Source organism: Monodon monoceros, unplaced genomic scaffold (genome assembly GCF_005190385.1).
Source record: "Monodon monoceros isolate NGI ecotype Baffin Bay Population unplaced genomic scaffold, NGI_Narwhal_1 Super_Scaffold_7, whole genome shotgun sequence".
In the NCBI taxonomy this organism is placed as follows: Eukaryota; Metazoa; Chordata; class Mammalia; order Artiodactyla; family Monodontidae; genus Monodon; species Monodon monoceros.
The window spans coordinates 47,686,333-47,709,062 of NW_021703784.1; the positions used below are offsets into that span (position 1 = coordinate 47,686,333).

At 40.8% G+C, this 22,730-nt stretch overlaps 1 protein-coding gene across 6 annotated transcripts in view; it reads left to right on the forward strand.

Annotated features, from left to right (window-relative positions):
- The window catches only part of DLG2 (discs large MAGUK scaffold protein 2), a 2,046,181-nt gene extending 2,024,785 nt beyond the window's left edge, over positions 1 to 21,396 (forward strand). For 5 of the 6 annotated variants that reach the window (XM_029208177.1, XM_029208181.1, XM_029208178.1 and 2 more), the window contains 6 exons: positions 4,837 to 4,887; positions 6,060 to 6,161; positions 10,203 to 10,375; positions 12,453 to 12,562; positions 17,564 to 17,655; positions 19,393 to 20,121. In XM_029208177.1, coding sequence (XP_029064010.1) covers positions 4,837 to 4,887; positions 6,060 to 6,161; positions 10,203 to 10,375; positions 12,453 to 12,562; positions 17,564 to 17,655; positions 19,393 to 19,499 — 635 coding nt within the window. In that variant the 3' untranslated portion in view covers positions 19,500 to 20,121. Of the gene's footprint in view, positions 1 to 4,836; positions 4,888 to 6,059; positions 6,162 to 10,202; positions 10,376 to 12,452; positions 12,563 to 17,563; positions 17,656 to 19,392 lie in introns of all 6 variants that reach the window. The other variant, XM_029208176.1, reaches the window with a different exon arrangement.
- The last annotated feature ends 1,334 nt before the right edge of the window (positions 21,397 to 22,730 follow it).

The following is a 22,730-nucleotide window of genomic DNA, read 5'->3' on the forward strand; positions in this document are numbered from 1 at the left end:
AAACGTTCTAGGAAGGGCAGTGACGTGACAAAAGACAGAGGCTTGGGACAGACACGGTTTCATGAAAGTGCCATTTTGAAATCAAACCAGGCTGGAGTTTTCTACTGAATTCCTGGCTTTTGCTGTAATTATGACTAACTTCTATGTTTTGTGGATAGCAGTATAGACAAATACAAAAAAAGACCTCTTTTCACTAATGTTCAGGTGTTATTTTTTACTCTTAGGACCATTCCATGTCCACTCAGGGACAAAATGGCTAAAATAATAGTCAGTGGTTAGAAAGAAGAGCCCAGGCCCGTGTGTTTCACAGCTCCAGAGGGCACCATTCACACTGCATTCTGGAGTTACAGATTGTGCCAACCTTACTTGAAAGCCTCATTTATTTTCTGAGATACACACACATACACATGAATTTACACTAACCTCAGTTTCTAATAAGTAGCTCAGACCTTTGCTGCACCATCTCAAGAATTATAGAATAATTATTTTTTCCGAAGTCCAAGTATATTGAGCACCAGCTAAAATGCAGTTAGTTACAATGCACATTGTCTAATTATGCAAGATGCCATGTCAAACCTTGCAGATCTCTACCAGCTGAAGACCTGCCTTCCTTAAAGCCCAGTGAAGCTCTTTATGTCATTATGGGTGTGGGGGAGCTGATGATTATCCTCCTAACCCATTGGTGCTCATCAGTTAAGTAGGATTTTCAAAACAAGCATCTTGAAGAAATGATCTGAGTGAAATTGAGATATTGAAATGAGGAGACCCCAGACTTTCCCTCTGGAATCAGTCAAAATGGTGCCCGTATTCTTCTCCTTTCTCCACTCTTCTCAAGTTTTGCCCTTATATTTCCTCTAGTTCTTTAGTCCTTACAAAGCAATTTTATTACATCTATTATTATCTCATTTGATTTCTGCAACAAAATTATGAGCTGTACCTTATATTAATACCCCGTTTTACAGATGAGGAAGCTGAAGTTCCAAAGAGCTCTACACCTCACTAATATGATGGCACTGCAAGTCCAGTCAGGATAGTTTAATTCTGAAACTTACACATTTTCACTCTTCCCGATAGTTTGTAATCCAAGCCTCTTCATGTTTTATCTAGTATATTTCAACCATTTCATACTACCTATCAAGTTAATACAAGCAGCAATGTTTATATAGCATTAACTATGTACTAAGCCTGATTTTCAGGGCACTGTGTATAGTAACAGATCTTCTGAAGATCCTTTGAAGACACTGAATCACTAATTCACCATGTGACCTTGAAGAAATCCCTGAACGTTTTTGAACCTCAGTTCTCTCCTATGTAAAATGACTAGCTTGGATTAGAACAGAGAGATAAGAAACAGATTTTAATCAAGATTGCCCTTTGACCAACTGGTAGTAGCTGCCTGAAGAATTGTATTGAAAAGTACTGAGGCCAAGTGAGGCTCAGCAGTAATTCGGGCAATGATAGACTTGTGATGCATGTCGAGCATTCGGAAGGGGGAGTGACATCATCATGTGCTGCGGACTTTCCATTTGTAAAAACCACATGAACTCCAGACCCTTTCTTAGCGCTAACATTCTGTGGCTCTAGGAACCCAGTTAATTCTTCATAAGTTATCCAGTGCAGACACTAAACACTACATTTAGAACATTTAATGTCCTGCCACTGGTCTTCACTTCCCTCCTCTCTCTTTTCTAGTTTTGAAAAAGTTCTAAAAAAGAACAACTTGTTTTTCCTTATCATGAGGGCATATTTGGGTCTTACTCCAAATCCCTCTTACTGTGACTTGCTTCCAGTTTAAAGATGGTGTTCGTGGAGTTGGTTACAACGGCGTCTGCCAAGTCTCTGCCAACCACAGGCGTCCACCCCCAGTACTGTGCCGCTCTCCCCTTTCCAGCCATGCAGTTGCCAAAACAAGACCAAGTAATTGTTCATACCCTTGTGTCGGCTGTTATTTCTGAGTGCCGACACCTCCTGAGCAAAAGATAGAAAAACTACTAAGGATGACTATTTTATGGAGATGACACAGCAGCATTTAAAAAAAAAAAAGAGTTGGCGTTTGCAGATGGAGCACCTTATGCCCTGTCAGTGACGCTGACCCAGGTTCAGCTCCTTTCTCTGCCACCCACCGTTTGTTCATTTGTAAGTTCTGCCCCTATATCCCAGCCTCCACAGAGAATTCTACATCTCTGGCCTTTTTGAGACAGTGCCATATACTCAACAAGGAGTCAAAAAAGGTGTAGTTTTGAATGTTGACTCTACTACTTACTAACTGAGGAAACAGGCCCCGTCTCTGAGCCTCAGCTTCTTCATCTGTAAGGTGGAGATCATCAGAGCACCTACCTCAAAATAAATGGCTGTGAAAAATAGGAGGCAATGGCTGTGAAAGCCTTTTATAGCCTGTAAAGTGCTATGCAGACATGAATTATCTTTCATTGCTGTGGCTTTTTTATTTCTCCCCCTCGTACTCTCCCTCCCACTACCCCTAGGGCTTTTCATTCTTGAACATGAAAGTGAAAATTGGTTTCAGGTGCTGAGTTCACAGTTGTTATGTAATACCAGCTGCCATAGCATCCCTGCAGGCTTCCTTACATAGTGCCTGCTTGTCACAGGGTCTTCAGAATTGGGATGGGCCTTGACATAAGGGATGCTGTCACTGCTGTCTGCCAGTCTTACTGCTCTGAACAAGAACCAGTGCTTTTTGTAGGTTAGAAGTAAACCAAAAAGCAAAGGATAAATGAAGAACTACAGAACTCTGTTCTAGCAAAGTCAATCAAAGCTATGTTGTTTTGTCCTGGTTTTCTGAATCACACATTGTAGTTACTGACACCAAATATTTTATTTAAGGTTTGCCTTTAGAATGTCCCATCAGAATGATTTGCAAGGCCATTGTAAAGAGATTCCCATGGGAACACGAGGTGATCTATTTATTTAGAGAAAACCACACTTCCCAAAATGAAAGCATATAGACAGAAACACAAAGTAGAACCTGTCTTTGGCTTCTTTTCTCATCGTGTCTCCTACCACTAGAATTAGAATGCAAATTCATTGTCCTCTTTCTTTATGTTAAGTACTGGGGACACAGTGGTGACTGTGGTATGGGATTCCCAGTCTGGTGCAGAGGCATAAGTATCACCTGATATTTAAAACCTCTGTTATCTATCCCATGGTCAGGATTCTCCTACCACATATTATTCGTTCCATGGAGATTTCTCTGGACGTTAGTCTAACATTGCAGTGTTAGTCTACCATGCTTCTGTCTCTAAAGCTATGCTTTTTTCCCCAACCGTTTTTACACTTATCCTCTGAATTCCTATGACCTCTGCATATCTCAGCCTTTACATAACTAGAGCTTAGCAATCAATCACCTTTATTATTTTTTGGCCCAGCCTCTGTAAATTTTAGTCGTTTCATTTTTTTTTTTTAAAGGGAATCACTTTTTCCTGAATAAAAAAAAAACAAATCATGAATTTGATTCCTCACATACCAAACCCCTGCCCTGATGTGGGAAGGTCCCCTGAACACTTTTGGAGCAGCCATGAGTAGGTTCCACTTAGAAGAAGCACCAATGCCTAGTCTCCGTGACTTTAGGAAGTAGCCTAGTGGTGCCATTCTAAGAGTGGGCCCTGCTTGAGGTAAGATGTGGCGTAGGCCTGGGGCCATTTCTCACACTTGAAAAAGCGACACCCTCACTACCCCCCCACCCGCACCCCAGGGAAGACAGCTGTAATTCACAGCTTTACCCATATATCGCTTAATCTCCCAAAATCAGTTGTCATTATCAAAACTGTCTGTAATACTAACTCCTTTTATGAAATTAACTCACCCGAGGCTGTGACTTCTGAAGCACATGGCTTTGACAGACTGTGAATGTGTTTCAGGGGCTATGAGGAGGTAAAGCAGTGAGACTCATTGCCCTTTGGTTTCAGGAAACAGTACCTCATATTACACTCCTCTATAGAAAAGCATATAAAAAGCCCTTTTCAACAGCCCTGAACAATTTTCCCACCAAAAGATAGTTGGTCCTGGGCCTATGCAAATAAAAGAATAGAGCCTTCGGGGTTTGCAGCTGAATCAGACTAATCTCGTGCCTAGTTCATCAACTGGGCAAAATAGATGAAACCAATTTACTTTTCATGGTTATGTGTTGATTTGAGGCTCATCGTGAATCAGAAGGCTTATAGCAAATGACACTGGAGGGGGCCGACCCTTATGCTACATTGTCTTCCTTACTTCTCTTTTCAAAGTTTCAAGGCTAGATTTAGCAGCAATTAGAACCAGTGATATAGGGTCCTCCTCAATTTTTTTATCTTCTTAATTGACCCAGCATTTTCTTGATGAATTAACAGAGTAAAATCCTCCGAGCCCTGTAGTGTGTGCTGATGAAGTTTTTGTCTTGTAAATGAAACAAGCAGACATTTGCCTTTGAACGTTCTTCTTTGGGAAATAAAATGGAAGATGAAATAAAAGGTCCAGAAATTCTGGTAATGTAGCAGTAAACTATTGGAAGGACCCTCTCCTTGAACTCAGTGGGTTCCTTTTAAGTAGGAATGCTGGATATGAGGCCATAGTGCTGCATTTCTCAGTGTCAGACGGAAGGCGGTCTCTTAGACGGCCAGCCTCCAGTTGTTGCTTAGACTTATGACCGTCGATCACCTGACACTGTAATACTGCTAAACAGCTTTATGGGGGTGAAGGGATTTGGGGAATAGTTCAAGGAGGGAGAGAGCAGGGAAATTAACCCTGAAGTGGGTCTGTTTCCTGGGTTGCAGAGCAGGACTTGTAGCTGTGGTTTGTGATCGGTTGTTAGTCCACCGTAATTTTCCTTTTTTCTCTTCTCAGGAGGACAAGAAGACTTCATTCTTTCTTATGAGCCTGTCACGAGACAGGAAAGTAAGTTTCCTAGCATGCTTTGGTTCCTGATTGACACCATTACAGAAGGGAAAGAATGAAGGACCAAGGAAAATAAACTCCTTAATAGTCAGCAGTTCCCAGGCCAGACCATGCTCTCTCTTTGGCCCTGTGACCAAGCAAACAGCTTCCCTGCTGAATGTGGGCAATGACAGCTCCCGAGAGAATGGAACTGCCCTCCAGATGGGAAAGAGCACATCCAAATCATAAAGAGCCCCACCTGCAGGATCGATGCATAAAATCTCCATGCAGATTGACATCCACTCAGTATTAAGAAGGGCTTTTTAGCAGACCTGTTGTAAGGTATAAGCTACCTTCTAGGCTGCTCCGAAGCCTGGGAGGAATTTATACAGAGGCTAATGGCATCAGAGGAGGAATTGTACCAAACGAACTTTAGAGTTCCTTGTAACCCCGTGATTACAAAGGAATTGGGAAAATCCAAATCCAAGCAGAGTATGGAGAGTATTTTGAGCTAAGGAAAAGAAATTATAAAAACATACGGTGTGGGCTTCCCTGGTGGCGCACTGGTTGAGAGTCCGCCTGCCGATGCAGGGGACACCGGTTCGTGCCCCGGTCCGGGAAGATCCCACATGCCGCGGAGCGGCTGGGCCCGTGAGCCATGGCCGCTGAGCCTGCGCGTCCGGAGCCTGTGGTCCGCAACGGGAGAGGCCGCAGCAGTGAGAGGCCTGCGTACCGCAAAAAAAAAAAAACAAAAAAAAAACATAAGGTGTCATCACTGCAGATGATTTCTTTTTCAAGTCATTGCCTGAACGATGGTCAAATAGCTACTTTTTCTCCCGTTCAATTGACTAAATGCAGTAGTTGTTTTGACATTGTGTAGGCATAACTGTAGAGTAAGCAAAACCTCTCCAAATGTTTCTTTTCATTGACACACTGCAGTTGTTTTTCCCTGCGGAAAGTAGACTCAGCCAACACACTGGGTATTAAACATTCCAGAAAGTAGATAAATTCCAGAAAGTAGACTCAGCCAACACACTGTGTTAAACATCAATTTCCCTATGCAGGGCTGTATGGGCAGTTTATCCACCGAAGTAATACCCTTACCAGTTCTTGGTGTTTGGCAGTTTTGCCTTAAGACCACAGTGGTTTCCAAGTCTTTCTCCTCATCTGCATCTTCCTTTCCATTTCTGCAGTAAACTATACCCGGCCAGTGATTATCCTGGGCCCCATGAAGGATCGGATCAATGATGACTTGATATCTGAATTCCCTGACAAATTTGGCTCCTGTGTGCCTCGTAAGTATCTAAACAAAGCTTGTCTCCTTTTGAGATGATAAAATGTAATTCTGTTCCTCCAGTAGTCTCTCCAGTGATTCAGATACCATCAGTTACCTAGTTTCCAGGCATCTCATTTAATTTTCCCCACCGAACACGTTTCATCTACGCTGCCATGTGTTGTTCTCTATTTAGTGAGTAAATGATGTGGTCCCCTAGAGGGCAGGATGAATCCTTTCTTTGTATCTCCCATAGCATTTAAAATAGCATAGGTTTGTTTGTTTTATTTTTAAAAAGGGACCTCCCTGGTGGTCCAGTGGTAATGAATCCGCCTTACGATGCAGGGGATGCGGGTTCCATCCCTGGTCAGGGAACTAAGATTCCACATGCCACGGGGCAACTAAGCCTGCGTGCCTCACCTAGAGCGCGCGTGCCACAAACTACAGAGCCCACGCACCCTGGAGCCTGCGTACCACAACCAGAGAAGAGAAAAACCTGCAGGCCACAACTAGAGAGAAGCCCACGCACTACAGCAAAGAGCCCACACGCTGCAACGAAAGATCCTGCATGCAAGACCGATGCAGCCAAAAATAAATAAATAAATAATATATATATATTTTTTAATAAATAAAATAGCATAGGATTATTGATAGGCATCGGTATGTTCTTATTGATTGATGGAAATGCCACTGAAGTATCTTTTCCCATAGAATAACATTACCGAACCAGGTTCGCTGAGATGCCGAGGTTTGCAACAAAGAAAGGGTTAATTCACGAGGCAGCCAAGTGAGGAGACTGGAGAACGAATCTCAGACTCTCAGACTCTCAGACTCGCTGCCTCCTCGAAGGCGAGAAACGGGATATTTGTGGGACGAAGGAGCAGGGCGGTCTGAGGTGTGGGGAGCATGGGGAAGGGTGATTGGAAATAAGAAAAAGGTGAGGTAAATGTCATTCTCTGCAGGTGCAAGTAAGCTACAGGCTTCCTCATGGCAAGCATGTTCAGAAAATCGCAGCATTAGCGTGTTCTGAGGGTAGAGTTTGGGACCCCCTGATGTCAGGTCACCAAGTGGACATTGGCACTTGCCCAGTTGGAGGGTCGGTGGTCTTAACCAGCTCAAGCTCGAACTGGACGCAGCTGACTCTGAGTTCCTGAAAAACAGCTCAGGCAAACACATTGTTTGGGTTGTGTGACGCTTGGAGGACCTGCAAGGTTTTTTTGTAACAACAAAGTGAGCTCAGTCAGTGAAGGCAGGTTACAGGTTTAATGGATCTAACTGATGATCACCCTCAGTTACAAGAAAAGAGATCAGAAACAAAGCCATCTATTAAAATCACCTCAGGATGAGTTAGGGCCGTGTGTCATTGCAAAACAAAATAGCCTTTCCCAAGTGTTTCACAGCCTCAGGAGTTGGGAAGATGCAGACAAGAAGGATTATAAAATTTTAACCCACTCTCCTGGCCACTGCAAACTTTAATCTGCTTTCTTGTCATTATGGACAATCATCAGGTCTCCTGGTCCCTCTGGTACACTCAGGGCTACATGCCTGTAAGAGGCTATCTGCTCTCCTTCCTCCCATTCGCCACCCACCCACTCACCACTTCCATCTCTACGCCCACTGTGTCACATAAAAATACATAGAGGCCTTCTGTGTACATAGACAAACCCACCAGGGAATTTTAATTTATTAGATCATCGAGCTCTTAAATCTGATCTCAACAGATATTTCTTTCTCACTCTGCAGTTTTTAAGCTTTATGCTCTGAAGTGTCTCTTACATTTCAAGACTGCAAATGTCTCCCGGAATACAGAAGAATAGCAAGAATTGCATGTGTGCAGTACATGGGCAGGAGGGAACTAGGACGACTGTGCTGTCTCATGAAACTGTTCCCAGCAAGGATTCTGGGAAGAGACCTTGCCACAGAGCATACCCTGAGAGAGACTCCAGATAGAAATGATCAGGTCAAACCCTAGGCCATTCGTCACAGCTCCCAGCTTGTTCCTCCACTTTTGAAAGAAAAAAAAATCCTTTAACACCATTTTTACTTCCCCTCCACCTTGCATAGTCTCCTCTTTCTCTTTTTTTAATTAATAGCACTACTTTATGAAAATCAATACATGTTCATTGTACAAAACATGGAAAATGATAAAAAGTTAAACAGGAAAATAAAAATACAGAATCCCACAAGGTACCCAGAAGTAACATCACTGCTAATATTTTCATAGATTTCTACCTATTCTTTCTTTTCATGCATTTTCTCCCATGATTAGGCACATATTAGATAGATAGATAGATAGATATTTTTTGCTTAATATCATTTAAAATTTTATAACTATTTTAAATGATTATTATATCATAATTAATACTTTCTCACTTATGGGTATTTTGGGTTTTCTCTACTTTTCAATATTATGAATTATAACTCAAATACAATTATAATTATGTGTTATAATTATAATTTATAAATTAATGTAGTGAATATCTTTAAGGATAAAACTTCATCCAAAGTTTTGATAATTTTTTTTTTTTTTGCGGTACACGGGCCTCTCACTGTTGTGGCCTCTCCTGTTGTGGAGCAGAGGCTCCGGCCATGGCTCATGGGCCCAGCCGCTCCGCGGCATGTGGGATCTTCCCGGACCGGGGCACAAACCCGCGTCCCCCGCATCGGCAGGCGGACTCTCAACCACTGCGCCACCAGGGAAGCCCCAAAGTTTTGATAATTTTTAAAGATGGATTTCTAGGAAGAATATCTGGGTAAAAGATCAAAAATATTTTAACATTTTTTTAATGTTAAGGATAAATTATATTTAACCCAATATATCCAGAACGATACCATTTCAATTGTAATCAGTTTAAAAATTATTGAGGTATTTCATAATTTTTGGTAGTAAGTCTTGGAAATCCAGTGTGTATTGTACATGTATGGACCAGCTCCATTTTAAGTGCTCTTGAATGGGGCTGCTGGTGACCACACTGAGCAATGCAGGTATAGAATGTATCTTACTCCCTCCTGTATTCTTTCTTTTTAACACAATTTTTAAAGATTACTTTCCATTTACAGTTATTACAAAATTATTGGCTATATTCCCAGTGTTGTACAATACATCCTTGAGCCTATCTTACACCCAGTAGTTTGTACCTCCCACCCCCTCACCCCTAATATTGCCCCTCCCCCCATAACCCCTAGTTTGTTCTCTGTATCTGTGAGTTTGCTTCTTTTTTGTTACATTCACTAGTTTGTTGTATTTCTTAGATTCCACATATAAGTGATATCATGCGACATTTATCTTAACTTTTTTTTTAATTTATAACGTTAAATTATTTTCCCTTCTCTTCTTACCAAACAGTTTAACCATTTCTATCTATGGTTAGAGTTGATGACTTTTAGTCCCTCCTTAACTGTGACCATCTCATTTTACATCTTTTAAAATCCCCGAATATATTTATACTGCATGTCCATTTTTTAATATGAGACATTTTTTTACTTCTTTGCTTGTCCCATAATCTTTTATCATGTGCTAGGCATAGTGATGCTACATTATTGGGCATCTGGATTTTGTTATCTTCCTTTATAGAATATTAAGTTTTTGTTCTGGCAGGTAATAATTTACTGACAAATCAGCTTCTTCCAGTTTTGACTTGGTTTTAGGGTTTGTGAAGGTGGGTCTAGAGTAAGTCGAGAGTAACCTCATAACATGCGGCCCTTCTGGCGTGTCAACCAAATGCACAGTCTGGCTGAACTTCAGAGTCTCCTAGCACTACATGACCTCTAGACACTCTCCATTTGGAAATGAAAATGGAGTAAATGCGGAGTCCCTTCGTGTTGCTCTTAAGTATTACAGCCCAACACTGCCTGTTGTCTGATGCCTGAAAATATATTTCCATATATTTTATCTAGTTTTATAGTCTTCACAGTGGGAGGCTAAGCCTGGGACCTGCTACTATGTCATGGTCCTTCATATTACATATTTTTATATATCTATGCTGAGGGTGTAAAAATACATGTATAAAGGAAGTTTATGAGTATAAAGTTACCTTATTTTCATCTTTTTTGTTTTATAAAGATACTACGAGGCCAAAGCGTGACTACGAGGTGGATGGCAGAGACTATCACTTTGTCATTTCCAGAGAACAGATGGAGAAAGACATCCAAGAGCACAAGTTTATAGAAGCCGGCCAGTACAATGACAACTTGTATGGAACCAGTGTGCAGTCTGTGAGATTTGTAGCAGAAAGGGTATGTTCCCCAATCATCTTACGTCTCCCCTGAAGAAGGTTCCCAAGTGGCAAACTGCATTTTTTTGGTCATTACTCTTTCCTGATTTCAGTTGTAAATTTTGATTAAATATTCCTTTTAAGACCTCTAAGCAGAGAATCCCTTTAGAGCAAGATCATTAATCTTTATTCTAATCTCAATAAAGACTGATCTGGCGGGGAGAGGAGGAAAGGGAGCTTATAAACCTAAAGGCAATTAGCAGCTTGAAGCTTATGGAGATTCACTTTGTCCTTGACTCATTTATCTTTGGCCATAACATTGAATTTACTTTAAAAACTTTGTCACTCTTCTTTGTTGTTTAGATCAGGGTCCTCAATTCTTTTTGTTAGCAGGAGTTAACTTTTCATCTCCCTGAAAACTCGAGATCCTCCTGGTGGAGGGGTAGGTAGATGGGGAGGACTGCCTGGCCTGTTGCTGGCAGATATTTTAACTCAGAGGAGGTGTAGATGCTGTGATTCCCCTCCTCCTGATGATTTCAAGGGCGTGGAAATGAGAAGAACGTTCAAGAGAGAATAGGATAGGAAAGCACTTCAGTGTACCTTTAAGATCTGCCTAAGGAAAGATCCTAATCTCCTATGAACACAGAGAACCAATTTCATAGAAGAAAAAAAAGAGTTAAGAGGCAATCATATTTGTTGGATTGATTTGATTTGACACAACCTTTTCCCCCCCTTTTAATGTATTGGTTAAAAAGATTAAACAAGAAATGTTCCTGTCTGTCTGAGAATACAGTAAGAAGATGGGTCTGCTTTCTTCTCTCTGGAAAGTTGGCTTCTTTGAGCTATATCATACTGTTTCGAATCAGCTTCCCGGATAATGGCATCTATTCTCGTAGACACAACCTTTGTTATAGCGAACTGTTCTGGCCAGTGAATAATCAAACTGCATTTAGACATTTTATTATAACTGCTGCATTTCACAGGTAGCAAACTTGGAATTGATTTAAGTGGTAAAGGCTTGAGCCATCTTAGTGTGTTTCTCCTATAAAAGCTCAAGTACTCACTCACTGGACTCTCTTCATTTTTACATGGATATTATGGATGAGTTTTTATCCCCTTTTATTGATTTAGGACTGTTTCTATTTGCATAGTATGCTTTTTCTCTTCTTTTGTAAAGCTCTTTAGCCTCGGGGCAATGAAGCCATTTCCCTCCAGGAGGCAGAATATGATGTGAGGCAAATGTGTCTGTTTTTCCAGAAATACTTTATAAAGCAGCTCCTTGCTCTGAGCACTCATTGCAGTGGAAAGCAAGTTAAATGAGGTGTGCTATAGTGTAATAGGGTTTTTATTTGTTAAGAAACAAGATATTTAGACACTATGCAAGCCTATCTCTCAACATTTAAGATAAAATATTTAAGGTAACTCTTTGTGTCTGTCCTTGCTTTATACTAGACTGAGCATATCGAAGGCAGGATACGTATAAACACTCAGCAAATGTTTATGGGATTGTTCTAAACTCACATTACCATTCTTCCAGATTTAACATTGGTCAGGGTGAGACAATAAGGTATCTATTTATTTCAACCAATAAGACTTGGGTTTGAGACTTCGGGCAAGTTAGTATTTTTAAGCCTTAGTCTTTTCTTCTGTAAAATGCAGTTGATAATATGTACCTCATAGGTAGGGAATTTCTTCTTTGACAATTTGGGAATTTCTTTTTGACAGTTGTTTTCAGATATGGTTTATGAGCGTTTCATGAGGGTGGACTCAGTCATATTACATATGGCTACACAGCTTCCTTGTGCAGAGCATCAGGTATTTATTTAAGGAAATAAAGTTAACTGAGATAACACAAGTAAAATATCTATCCCAGTGACAGATGCTTAGTAAAGGAGTAAGAAATATAAATTATTGCAAACATTTGGTTATAACCCTGTATATCAACTTTTGTTTATGCTTTGCAATGATTCTTTTTCAAAATTTGAAATCCAGTATCTTTTACCTCCCTCTAAAACATACTTACTTTTTTTTTTTCCTTTTGGTTTGATTATGATCATTCTTCCTGGATTAACTCCATATTTTTCTTTTCTTTCTTCCAGGGCAAACACTGTATACTTGACGTATCAGGAAATGCTATCAAGCGGTTACAAGTTGCCCAGCTCTATCCCATTGCCATCTTCATTAAACCCAAGTCTCTGGAACCTCTGATGTAAGTGGAGGACAGCAGCGGCCTTCATCCAGCCCCCTGTTCCGTACGACAGAGCAAATTGTTAACAGCTCTTTGTCATAAATGCTTACAAATGGGAACTGCCATTGTTGATTTTTTTTTTTAAGAATTCCCTTTTTTAATGATAGGTGAAAGTTCTTTTGAACCACTGGAGACATAATGTCAATAATTCCTTAAAATGTCTTCACTAATGTTTCTTGATTTTTGTTTTCATTTCACAAGTTGTTTTTGTGTGTGTGATATTTTCATTTTGTCTTGCAGTTTTGAAGGTAGGTTGGTTTGGTTTGTTTTTGTTTTATCTTGTTTTGCTTTCCAAATGATAGGAAGCAATCATCTTTAAATTATCTCTTACTTTGGAGAGCAGTTCCACTAGTAAATTTTTTTAAATGTGTGGGTTTTCATAGAGGGAGCAAACAATATTTTAGACTCTTTGCATTGGCATTTCACGTTGTTATAGCATAGAATTCTCATGTTTCTTAATTAAAACCTCATGTTATGTAGACTGCTATCCTTAATAGGGCGTTTTCTTAGTGGCCTTTCAGTAAAACATCTACAAGCTTAACCAAAGGCTCCAGACCTGTGTACATTTATAAACAAGGGGAAAATGCATGACTTGGATTTTTTTGTTCTTTTTATCTTTAAGCGAATGTGTAAAATATCTTCCTGCAAAAATCAGTAAACAAAATGGGCAGATATTCATGATCTGGCTGTAAAGTAACAATATTTTTTGTGCCAATTTGATACAAATTGGTGGCATTATTTTGTAGACCACTCTCATACAAAAGTGACGCTGCAGTAGCCATAAAAGTAGCTGAGCAAAAAGGCTAAGAGCAGGGACTTGAAAATTAATCAGGCTAGGTTTGGTTCTTTCCTTTGCCACTGTTCAGTTATGTGAGCTCAGGCAATTTGCTTAACATCTGTAAGATTTAGTTCCTCACCTCTAAACTAAGCACATTGATGATGCAGACCTCATAGAGCTAGTGTCAAGGTTAAACAGCGTCTTGAATGTAGAGTTCTCCATATGGTCTTTGGCATATAATAAGCACTCACTAAATGGTAGCTATTATTACTATAAAAGATTTCAAGTTACTTTATTGTAAGAGGAATAAGACTATTTTATCATTACAAACCATGTAAACAGTGCCATTTCCAAGAGGCCACAAGAGATGGCACCAGTGTGTCCATTGTAAGAGCTTTGCCCAAATATGCCTCCATTTGGGCCTCAAGACATTAGAGCATTTGGCAGGGTTCAGAAGTGAACCACAAAGTACTAGAAAACAGTGTTTATGGAAAGACCAAAGACAGTGAAATCATTCATCCCAGAGGAGAAAGCAGTTACTTGTAGAGGATATCGACCAATTATTCGGCACCTTCTCTAGAAGGAAGAAGCGACAGTAGCTGGAATTGCAGTCTAAGAGAATTAAGTTAAATACATAGTCGATCTCTAGGGAAATTCCCAGAGATATATCTTAAAATCAGAATAGACTCCCATAAATAAAAGATGGACAAACTTCTTACCAGGATGAAAAACTAAAGTCAGGAGGTCACTCTTAGTACCTTCTGCCCCATGAATTTAGGTATTAATACCTAAATTAGGTACTAATTAGGTACTAATACCTCTTTATATATCATAAAGAGCTTTGCCCACAGCTAGCACTGTGCAAAAATATGTGTTGAAGATAAAATAATGGTTGATAGTATTATCCCTAATGGTACGTATTAAATTCCTCCTCTTGTAAGCTACTGTGTTGGGCATTGAGCAAAGTGAATTAAGCAACCGCACATTTCCTTAAGTAAAAGTGATTTATAATCTGAGAAGGGCCTCGTAAATGTTATTAGTACTGCTAACATTATATAATGCTAACATTAATAAGAAGAATAGAAATATGGCCCCCACCTCCTGGGCATAGCATCTTAAAGGCCCGTTTCAGAAATAGAAAAATAAGTTTTCACATCATAAACATGCAATGGGATAAGTGGCTTCCGGGGAAAGGGAGGCCTGAGGGAGAAACCGCAGCTGCACATTTGGTTCAGTGCAACACTGGGGGATGTTCTCAGTAGGAGAAGGTCTACTGCTTTCCACAACTATGAGATGCCTTGTTTAGTTTTGCCTTAGGGCCCTGTCACGGCCATGTATCATCAAGGAAAATCAAACCTGCTGAAGGCTGGACTCCACAATGAGATAGTGACTCTGACATCATTTGCTACAGCCATATGCGTAGTGCCGTAACGGTGACATTCAAACCAATGTGATCTTATTAGGAAATGCTAGATGCTTACTTTCTAGCTCACTCTTTTTCTGAGGGTTTTACTTGAGGAGCAAAGCTGGCATGAATTGCCCATTCCTCAGGGAGGGGTGAAGGCTAGGTCACCTGGAACAAAAGCATGGCAGCTGTCACATTTAGGCACTGATACATCATCACACACATTATTCTCTAGTGCATCATCCACATCAGACCACAGCACTTATTAGCACATACGTAGCTGACTCTTCAGAGGAGCATAAAATCAAGGGTGTGTATGAAAGAGGTGTTTTTTTACATTGTACCTGCCATGTGACTTCTATTCCCCACCACCATCCCATGGCGATAAGAAGCTTTCCTGTGGCTCCCCACACTTCCACCCCAATCTGCTTTTACCTTCTTGCTCCCATGATGGCCTGTGTTTACTTCTGTCTTCAACTGTATCATAATTATGTTTGTCTAGCTCTCCAGTCGTTCATTGTTTCATTTCTTCATTCACTTACTCATTCAGTAGGTTAAGTGTTGACTCAGCTCCATGCCACATGCTAGTGAACAAACCATGGTCTCTGCCCTCAAAGAACTAGCAGATTGGGCAGGGAAACAAAACAAGTTCATGTATTAGAGGATAAAATCCTAAATTCAGTATTGCTACAATAAATGCAAAGGGAATTCAGAGAAGACAGACAAGTATGGGCCAGGGAAGTCAAAGAAGAACCAGAACTACATGATTTCTTGACATCTGGTGCAAAACACTTTCTTTCTGTGAGAAGATACCTTGGTTTAGCCCAGCATCTCCTGCCACCCAAGAGTGACAGCCACTCAAAGCTTCTAGGGCTAGTGCTGTTTAGGAAGAGAATTATAGATACCATCCCTCAGCTGAAGATGGGTTTACTTCAACAACAAGACTTCAGGAAACTCCCACTTCTGTATATTGCAGCCTTCAACATCAAGTCCAGAATTGTGTTAGTGTCAGACTTCAGTTGTGTTTTGTGTTTTTCTAAATAAGGGCCTCTTTTGAAAGAAAGTCTTGGTATACTGGAAAGTCTATTTCACTAAAAATTGGTTTCAAAAGAAAAAAAGAACTTTGAGTTCATACATCAAATTCACTCTTTTACCTTAGGCAAGTCCCTTTACTACTTCTGACCTCAGTTACTTGCTCTGAAAAAGGAATTAACCTGAGACTACATGCTCATGACCCAGATGTCTGGCATCCTAAAGTGACATGCGAAGGCAGCAATGCCTTCAAAATTCTACCTGTACCTGCGATGCCTCCCGATGGACCAACCAAACTGTCTTTGCTCTTAGCTGAACTTTTATCAGTGCAGTCACACTGGTATTCTTATGATGATCAGAGGCAATGATTGTCAGTCTTTGATTAAGAAAAATGGGAAGATAAAATAATTCTTACTTAATAAGTACAGTTTGGTTGGCAAAAAATATTAACACCTAGAGGACATGAGAGGATAAAGCTGACACTGGTTGTGAATCAATAGATTAGGTTATTCTCCCTTTTCCTCCCTCCTCAATTTGTCCTTGAGACTAGATTGGATTTAAATAATCTTACGATTGATAAAGCAGCACTAACATACAGTTAATGATACACCAGTGGTTGACAGACTAACAGAAAGAAGGACAGAGAATGCCCAGCGTAATTCCTTTACAGCCCGTTCTTCTATCCGAACAAAAATAAACAAAATAAGCGTCGGAGATTCCTTCTTGCCAAGCTCCTCTCTCTGGCTCACTATTTGATATGACTTGCTTAGAGTCTGTTTGAAAATATTTTGGTCCCAGCGCTTTCGATTGTCCCATTCTCTCTGTATCTTTAATTCAAGCCATCTTTAGCAGCTCCTTGAAATTCCACTGATTATAAAAACAGAGGAAGTTCAGGGCTCTTGTTGCTATAGGCATGCCTCACTGTTTGCAGAAGTTGAGCCGCGCAAGCTACAGAATGCTTTTTTGGCCTGAAAGATACACACGCCTGAGCGGCCTGTCACAGTTTCTATAATTCGTTGGAAGCACTGTCTCTTTCTCCACTCCACATGTCTCCTGCCCACATTGAAGATGAACAGCAGCCCTTGGGGAGGATGGGAGAGTTGAGAGATCAAAGCTTTCTGCGAGGTCAGGACCTGAGAACAGTCAAGTCTTGTTCTCTTAGATATAATGAGCTCTGAAAGGCTGTGATGTGTCTTCCCTTCTCTCCGTCTCCTCTCCTCTCCTCCCTCTGGCCACCCTAGAAGATTGCGTTCAATTCTACATCCCATGTTTAAAAGAGGTTGAGATAGATGAGAACAAAGTCTAAGGAAGGGTGGCCAGGAAGGTTAGGATTTGGAAATTATATCCAATGAGAGAATAGATGAAGGAAGCAGGACAGTTTTTGCTGGAAGAGCGGAAGCCTCGAGGGACACATCAGCACTTGACTTAAAGACCCAAGGGCCTGACATGGAGGAAGGAAGTTCGGCCCTACTCTGCGGGGCTGCAGAGGACAGAACCAGTGACTGGAAATCATGACGGAACAGATCCTGCTTCAGTCCCATGTTGGGACCAAGAGACTGCCCTCCGAGAGAGTGAGCCCCCTGGGAGGGAGTCTTAGTGGCTGAAAATATTCCAGCAAAGAGGAATAGGAGGCTGCTGCTAAGATTACACTAGGCTTCCTGCAGGACTCATTTTCACCATGCATTGTAGTTTTCTAGGATTTGGTATGTTCCCTTTGTGTTCTAATAGCAAACTCTCATTTTCCCAGGGAGATGAATAAGCGTTTAACAGAGGAACAAGCCAAGAAAACCTATGACCGTGCAATTAAGCTAGAACAAGAATTTGGAGAATATTTTACAGGTAAAACTTCATTTACATTTGTGCTGTGAGAAAGGAGATAAATTGTCTGACATTTGGTATAGAGAGGGCTCTGGGCCTGGTGTACCTGGGCCCTAAGACCTTCCTGCTAAAAACCCCTTATTTCCTTGTACTTCCATTTGATCCAAAACTCTGGTTTCTTTCTTCTCTGGATTCAGCTTCCAGGTTCCCACTGGCCCTACCTGAAACCGTGAGTGGCAGATGCCACTGAGCTATCTCCTGCTATTAAGGAGATTTTAAGCATTAATACCTCATTCAGCTTCTCTCCCTGAGATCATCAGAAAAGTTGAAAAAGAAACTTTTAAGGCTCAAAATGTGTACTGTCCAAAGCAGTTACTCTTGGGAAGAAAGCCCAGGGCCTCTGTCCTTTGCTTCAGGGACCTATGGGTCTGTCTCCCCATTAGCAGCACTTGAAGAAAATGTTGAAACACTTTCTGTATTTCAATTAATTCCATGTCAAGTCTCAATGCAAAACTTTTTTTTTTCTTTTTAAATATTTCCTTGGAAACATGAATTTGGGGGGATATTTTGTCCTGGGTATCACGTCCTGGGTTCTTTATCGTTAACATGTGTTCATGAAACACTGATCAAATCCAAAGAGCCATCAAACTTTATGGAATTTGCCTTACCACTGATGGTTTAAAAACAAGAACTTTCCTCCTGAGTCACCTTGCATGAAGTTTGGTGTTTTCTTTTTTCTCTCATTCAGAATATGAAAATGCCATGGGCTTAGCAGTTTGCAAATATGCTGAATTGGGTAAATCTTAAGTAAAATTTTGGTTAATAACAAAGATATGAGTTATGTTTCATCCTAAAAGAACATCCAAGATGTTCTTTTAAATCAAAACAATGTACATTTTGACCAGTGGTTTACATTCAGGGATAAAATATCATAATCAATACATTCTGAGGATTGTTTTTGCAGATCTAAACCATGTTTCAGTAACAGTTTATTTTTAAGCCCTAGTGTCATATGGATAGGACTGACGTGTTTGGGATATCTATCTACAAGATAGCTGCTGTTCAAAGGAGATAATAAAATGTATTTAAATCTACTGTAAGTGACTTGGTGTTTTAGGTAATACACAGTTTGTTTGTTTCCTCCTATTTTTATGTTTTTTACAAGTAGTTGCCCATAAGGTATTCTCACTACAAACAGCCCTGTAAGGTAAAATCTCAATTTACCAGATTACTTGGAGAATGAATGGGGTTTTCTTTTAAAGGTTTTGGGGGTTGAGGAGATGAACTAAAGTTTCTTCTAAAATCTTTATTATTTCCTCCATGTCTAAAATATTTGAATTTCTGCCCCTTACAAAATAAGTACAGTACGGAGAATATAAGTCTGGCTTTCTTTGATAACAGGGAGCTCTCAATCTGAAAATTGATCAATGCCTAGCTCAGTGCCTGGCCCAGAGTACACACCCATAATATTTAAATAAATGAATGATTCATTATGCAGAACTACAGAGCGACATGTAGAAAGTAGGAAGACCATGGTGCATTTATTACCAATCTAGGACGTGCCTTGTAAGGATTTTTTAAAATCATTGTTGTGACTTTGCTTAAGTGAATTTCTGCTTTTTCTTACTAATAAAAAGTAATATTAAGCTTCCTGATGAGTTTGTCTGTCGCTCTTTGAGCTTCTGCTGCGTGATTGATGGTGGTTCTTCACCAGCCAGCGAGTGACTCCTAACTCCGGTGTGTTTGCTTTTGTTCTAGCTATTGTCCAAGGTGACACCTTAGAAGATATCTATAACCAATGCAAGCTTGTTATTGAAGAGCAATCTGGGCCTTTCATCTGGATTCCCTCAAAGGAGAAGTTATAAATTAGCCACTGCACCTCCAACAATGACAGAAGAGCATTTAGAAGAACAAAATATATATAATACACTACTTGGAGGCTTTTATGTTTCTGTTGCATTTATGTTTTTGCAGTCAATGTGAATTCTTATGAATGTACAACACAAACTGTGTGAAGCCATGAAGGAGAAGGAGGGGCCAAAGGGTGGGACAGAAAAGACAGTGCAGTACGCAGGAAGGCTTTGCTTTGCTCAGAGTGCCAGGGGTAGGGACGAACCTCTGACGGGCTTTGTGCCCAAGAGATAGGCAGCCTCCTCACCCAGCAGATGTCCAGAGCTGATTTAGCTGCTGAGCTCCCTGTGTTTTTTGCTTTAAAGAAAAGTTGCCAGCACTTGAACTTCACCAACCTTCCCATTACCCACATCTGTAATTGGTACACTTCGAATTTTATAGCTATGCACCTCCTTTGATTTCTTAACAAGCAAAAGAAAGAACGAAGGGAAAAAAAGAAAGGAGTCCCTTTGGAGACGGCATAATATTAGGGAAGGATAAGTGTGTAGTTTCTTTTCCTGGCATCTGCAAAGACAAGCATTTCATAAAATTTGCGAGTGTGTGGAGGGCTGACCTCACTGAGAGGAGGGGATTCCACCTGGGGTTAGCTTTATGATTGTTTATCGTCTTATTTTGCCATTTATAAACTTAAAGAAGGCACTAAAGATGAGAGTAATTTATATAATAAAAATATATTAAATGTATAGAAATGAATTTCTATAGGTTAAAGAAGTTTTGTGAAATATTTTGTAAAGATTAATTCATTGAAAGACTAAATGTATGCACGACCTGCAGATGACCCGATTGGACAACAGAAAGCTGCACTCTCCCTTTTGTTGCCAATGATCCACTGAGAGCATCTGAGTTCCTTCTGAAGCCTGACAAAGACTTCTCCCTCACTTACCTCCCATGATCTCCCTTCCACATTAGTGACACACTCCCATGGAGCACATCCCTTAATGAGTTACCCTCATGAATATTTTTGGAGGATATTTGGTCAATGCATTTTTTTAAGCTGATGGCTTTCAGAGACAAACTCATGCAAATGATGTAAAGGGAAGTTTTTGCTTTTGCTTTTCTCTTGTTAAACAACCTGGGCCTGCCATGCAAATAGTTGAATAATGTTGTTCCTAGTTAACTTACATACAGTTCTTAAAGGATCATTTAGTATTTTGGCCATCATGAATAATTAGGACTTTTTTTTTGTCTGTTTCACAAGTAACTGAGGGTTTTGTAATAGCCAGAGAAGGTATAGAGCCATGGAGAGATCTGCCCCAAAATGCACTATTTCTCTGAGGAAGAGAGAGAGAAGGGAAGCATCTGGTTGGGGGGGGGGTGGGGCGTGAGGGGTACAGACTTTTTTTTCTGTGTACCGGACAAAGAGATAGAACCATCAGGAAAGACCATTAATGACTTTGAGCTCAACCAACTGAACTGCCTTTCTTGGGGGATGCACCTGGACCAAGTTTATTTTTTAGCAATTATAATAATGATGATTTACAAAAAGAAACCTCCCGAAGCCTATATCCCACTTTAGAGCCATTGGTGACATCAGCATTGCTTGTGCCCAGGGCGTTTAGAGAGAGACTTTTCAGTGATCTCAATAACTACTCAACTCTGGGTTGTATACATGCCCAAACTAAGCCCCATCGCCTTATCTCTGGGGTACATCAGACCTGGCAGGGATTCTGCCACACTGTGCAGCAAACCAGCATGCAGGCTGCGATGGGAGAGCAAGAGACAGCCATCAGCAGTGATGGGGCTTCTTCACAGTAAGAACATCAGTGCTCAGAATGAGGGTCTCTTTCCAAAAGCAAGCATTATCCGTCTTACACTAAACTACCACTGTCTGCCCGGCTGCAGTCACCAAAACAAACACAAAAATGCAAAATCATGCATCTACCTATAGTCTTGAGGCTACCTTTACCAATGGAAGGGCTAGCAGTGCATTTTTCCCTCTGATGAAAGTTAAATTTCCCAAGACTTCCTTGGAGCGCTCAAAATGTCAAAAATGTGTCCATGTCTGCAATTCGCCAGTTTCAGGTCAAGGCCTGCTTTCATCAGTCTTACTCCCAGAAGTTTTCTGCCACCAGAATGCCATTCCTGATCCCAGCTCGACTTTTAGGCCACCATGATGACTTCTTTGGTTTCTCAACTAAGCATGCAACCATTTATGTAAAGGACTGTCGTTAATGAATAGACGTTTCCACGGGTCATGTGATGTGCTTTCCATTTAATCTTAAGTATTGCTGTGGCTGAGTACAATCAGATTGAACCCACCAACCCTTGGTTTTGTAGTAATATAATTATTTATTTTCCTAGTGTAGATGCTTCTGATTAGAATTGGCATTTGCACTGACTTTTTTATGTAGATTTATATAAATATATATATACATATATATTTGCTTGAAGAATCACCAAGCCAATTGGTGAGAGAGGGTCTTTTCCTGTAGAATTTACACCTCCATTTGTTGTGTTGTCTTGCGCTTCCCAATGTTGAGGTCTCTACGGCTCCAGTGAACCAGTGTGTTTTGCAGCAAATCTGACGACTTGTGTGGAAATGGCATGAAAGTTACCCAGATTACAACTGGTGCAAATGCACTTGGAGCCTGGGGCCAGACTGGTGCTAACACTGCAAACTTTGTCGAGAGCTCTCTCCAATCTGAAGGCTTGCTGGGGGCGCAACGTCACCTTCACATGCTGGGCCCTTTCGGAAAAGTGCCAGATCGTCTCACTGGTGCTATTTTTCATGCTCTGGTACAATGTGTAGCACCACGGGGGTCTCAGCTTTACCAAAATCAAAATCCCATTTGTCAGCTAATTGCAGGGGCATTTGTTTTTCTGCTCTCCTCCCACAGGATTTGTTGGCCACTTCTTTGCAGGCTTTTTCTCCCGGCTCCAAGCTTTTGGGTTCGCTCTGTTGAGTGCGCCCATCTTTACGAAGCCTGCATTCAGGTGCCTGTGAGCTGTCTTAGATCCTACTGCCAGCCCTTCAGGACTCCGAGCCAGGGAAAAGCTCTTCACTCCTATGGCTCTTGCCTCTTTTTTCTCCTCATTCTTTCCCTCTGCTCTTCCCCTCCTAGTTCTCTCATTCCAGCTCTCTTCTGTGTACCTCTCCTTTTATCCTTCCTTCCCGTCTTCTCTGAGTTGTTGGCTTTCTCCCGCATTCCTTCTTTTCTCCCTCCCCTTTGATCCCCAGTCTCTTT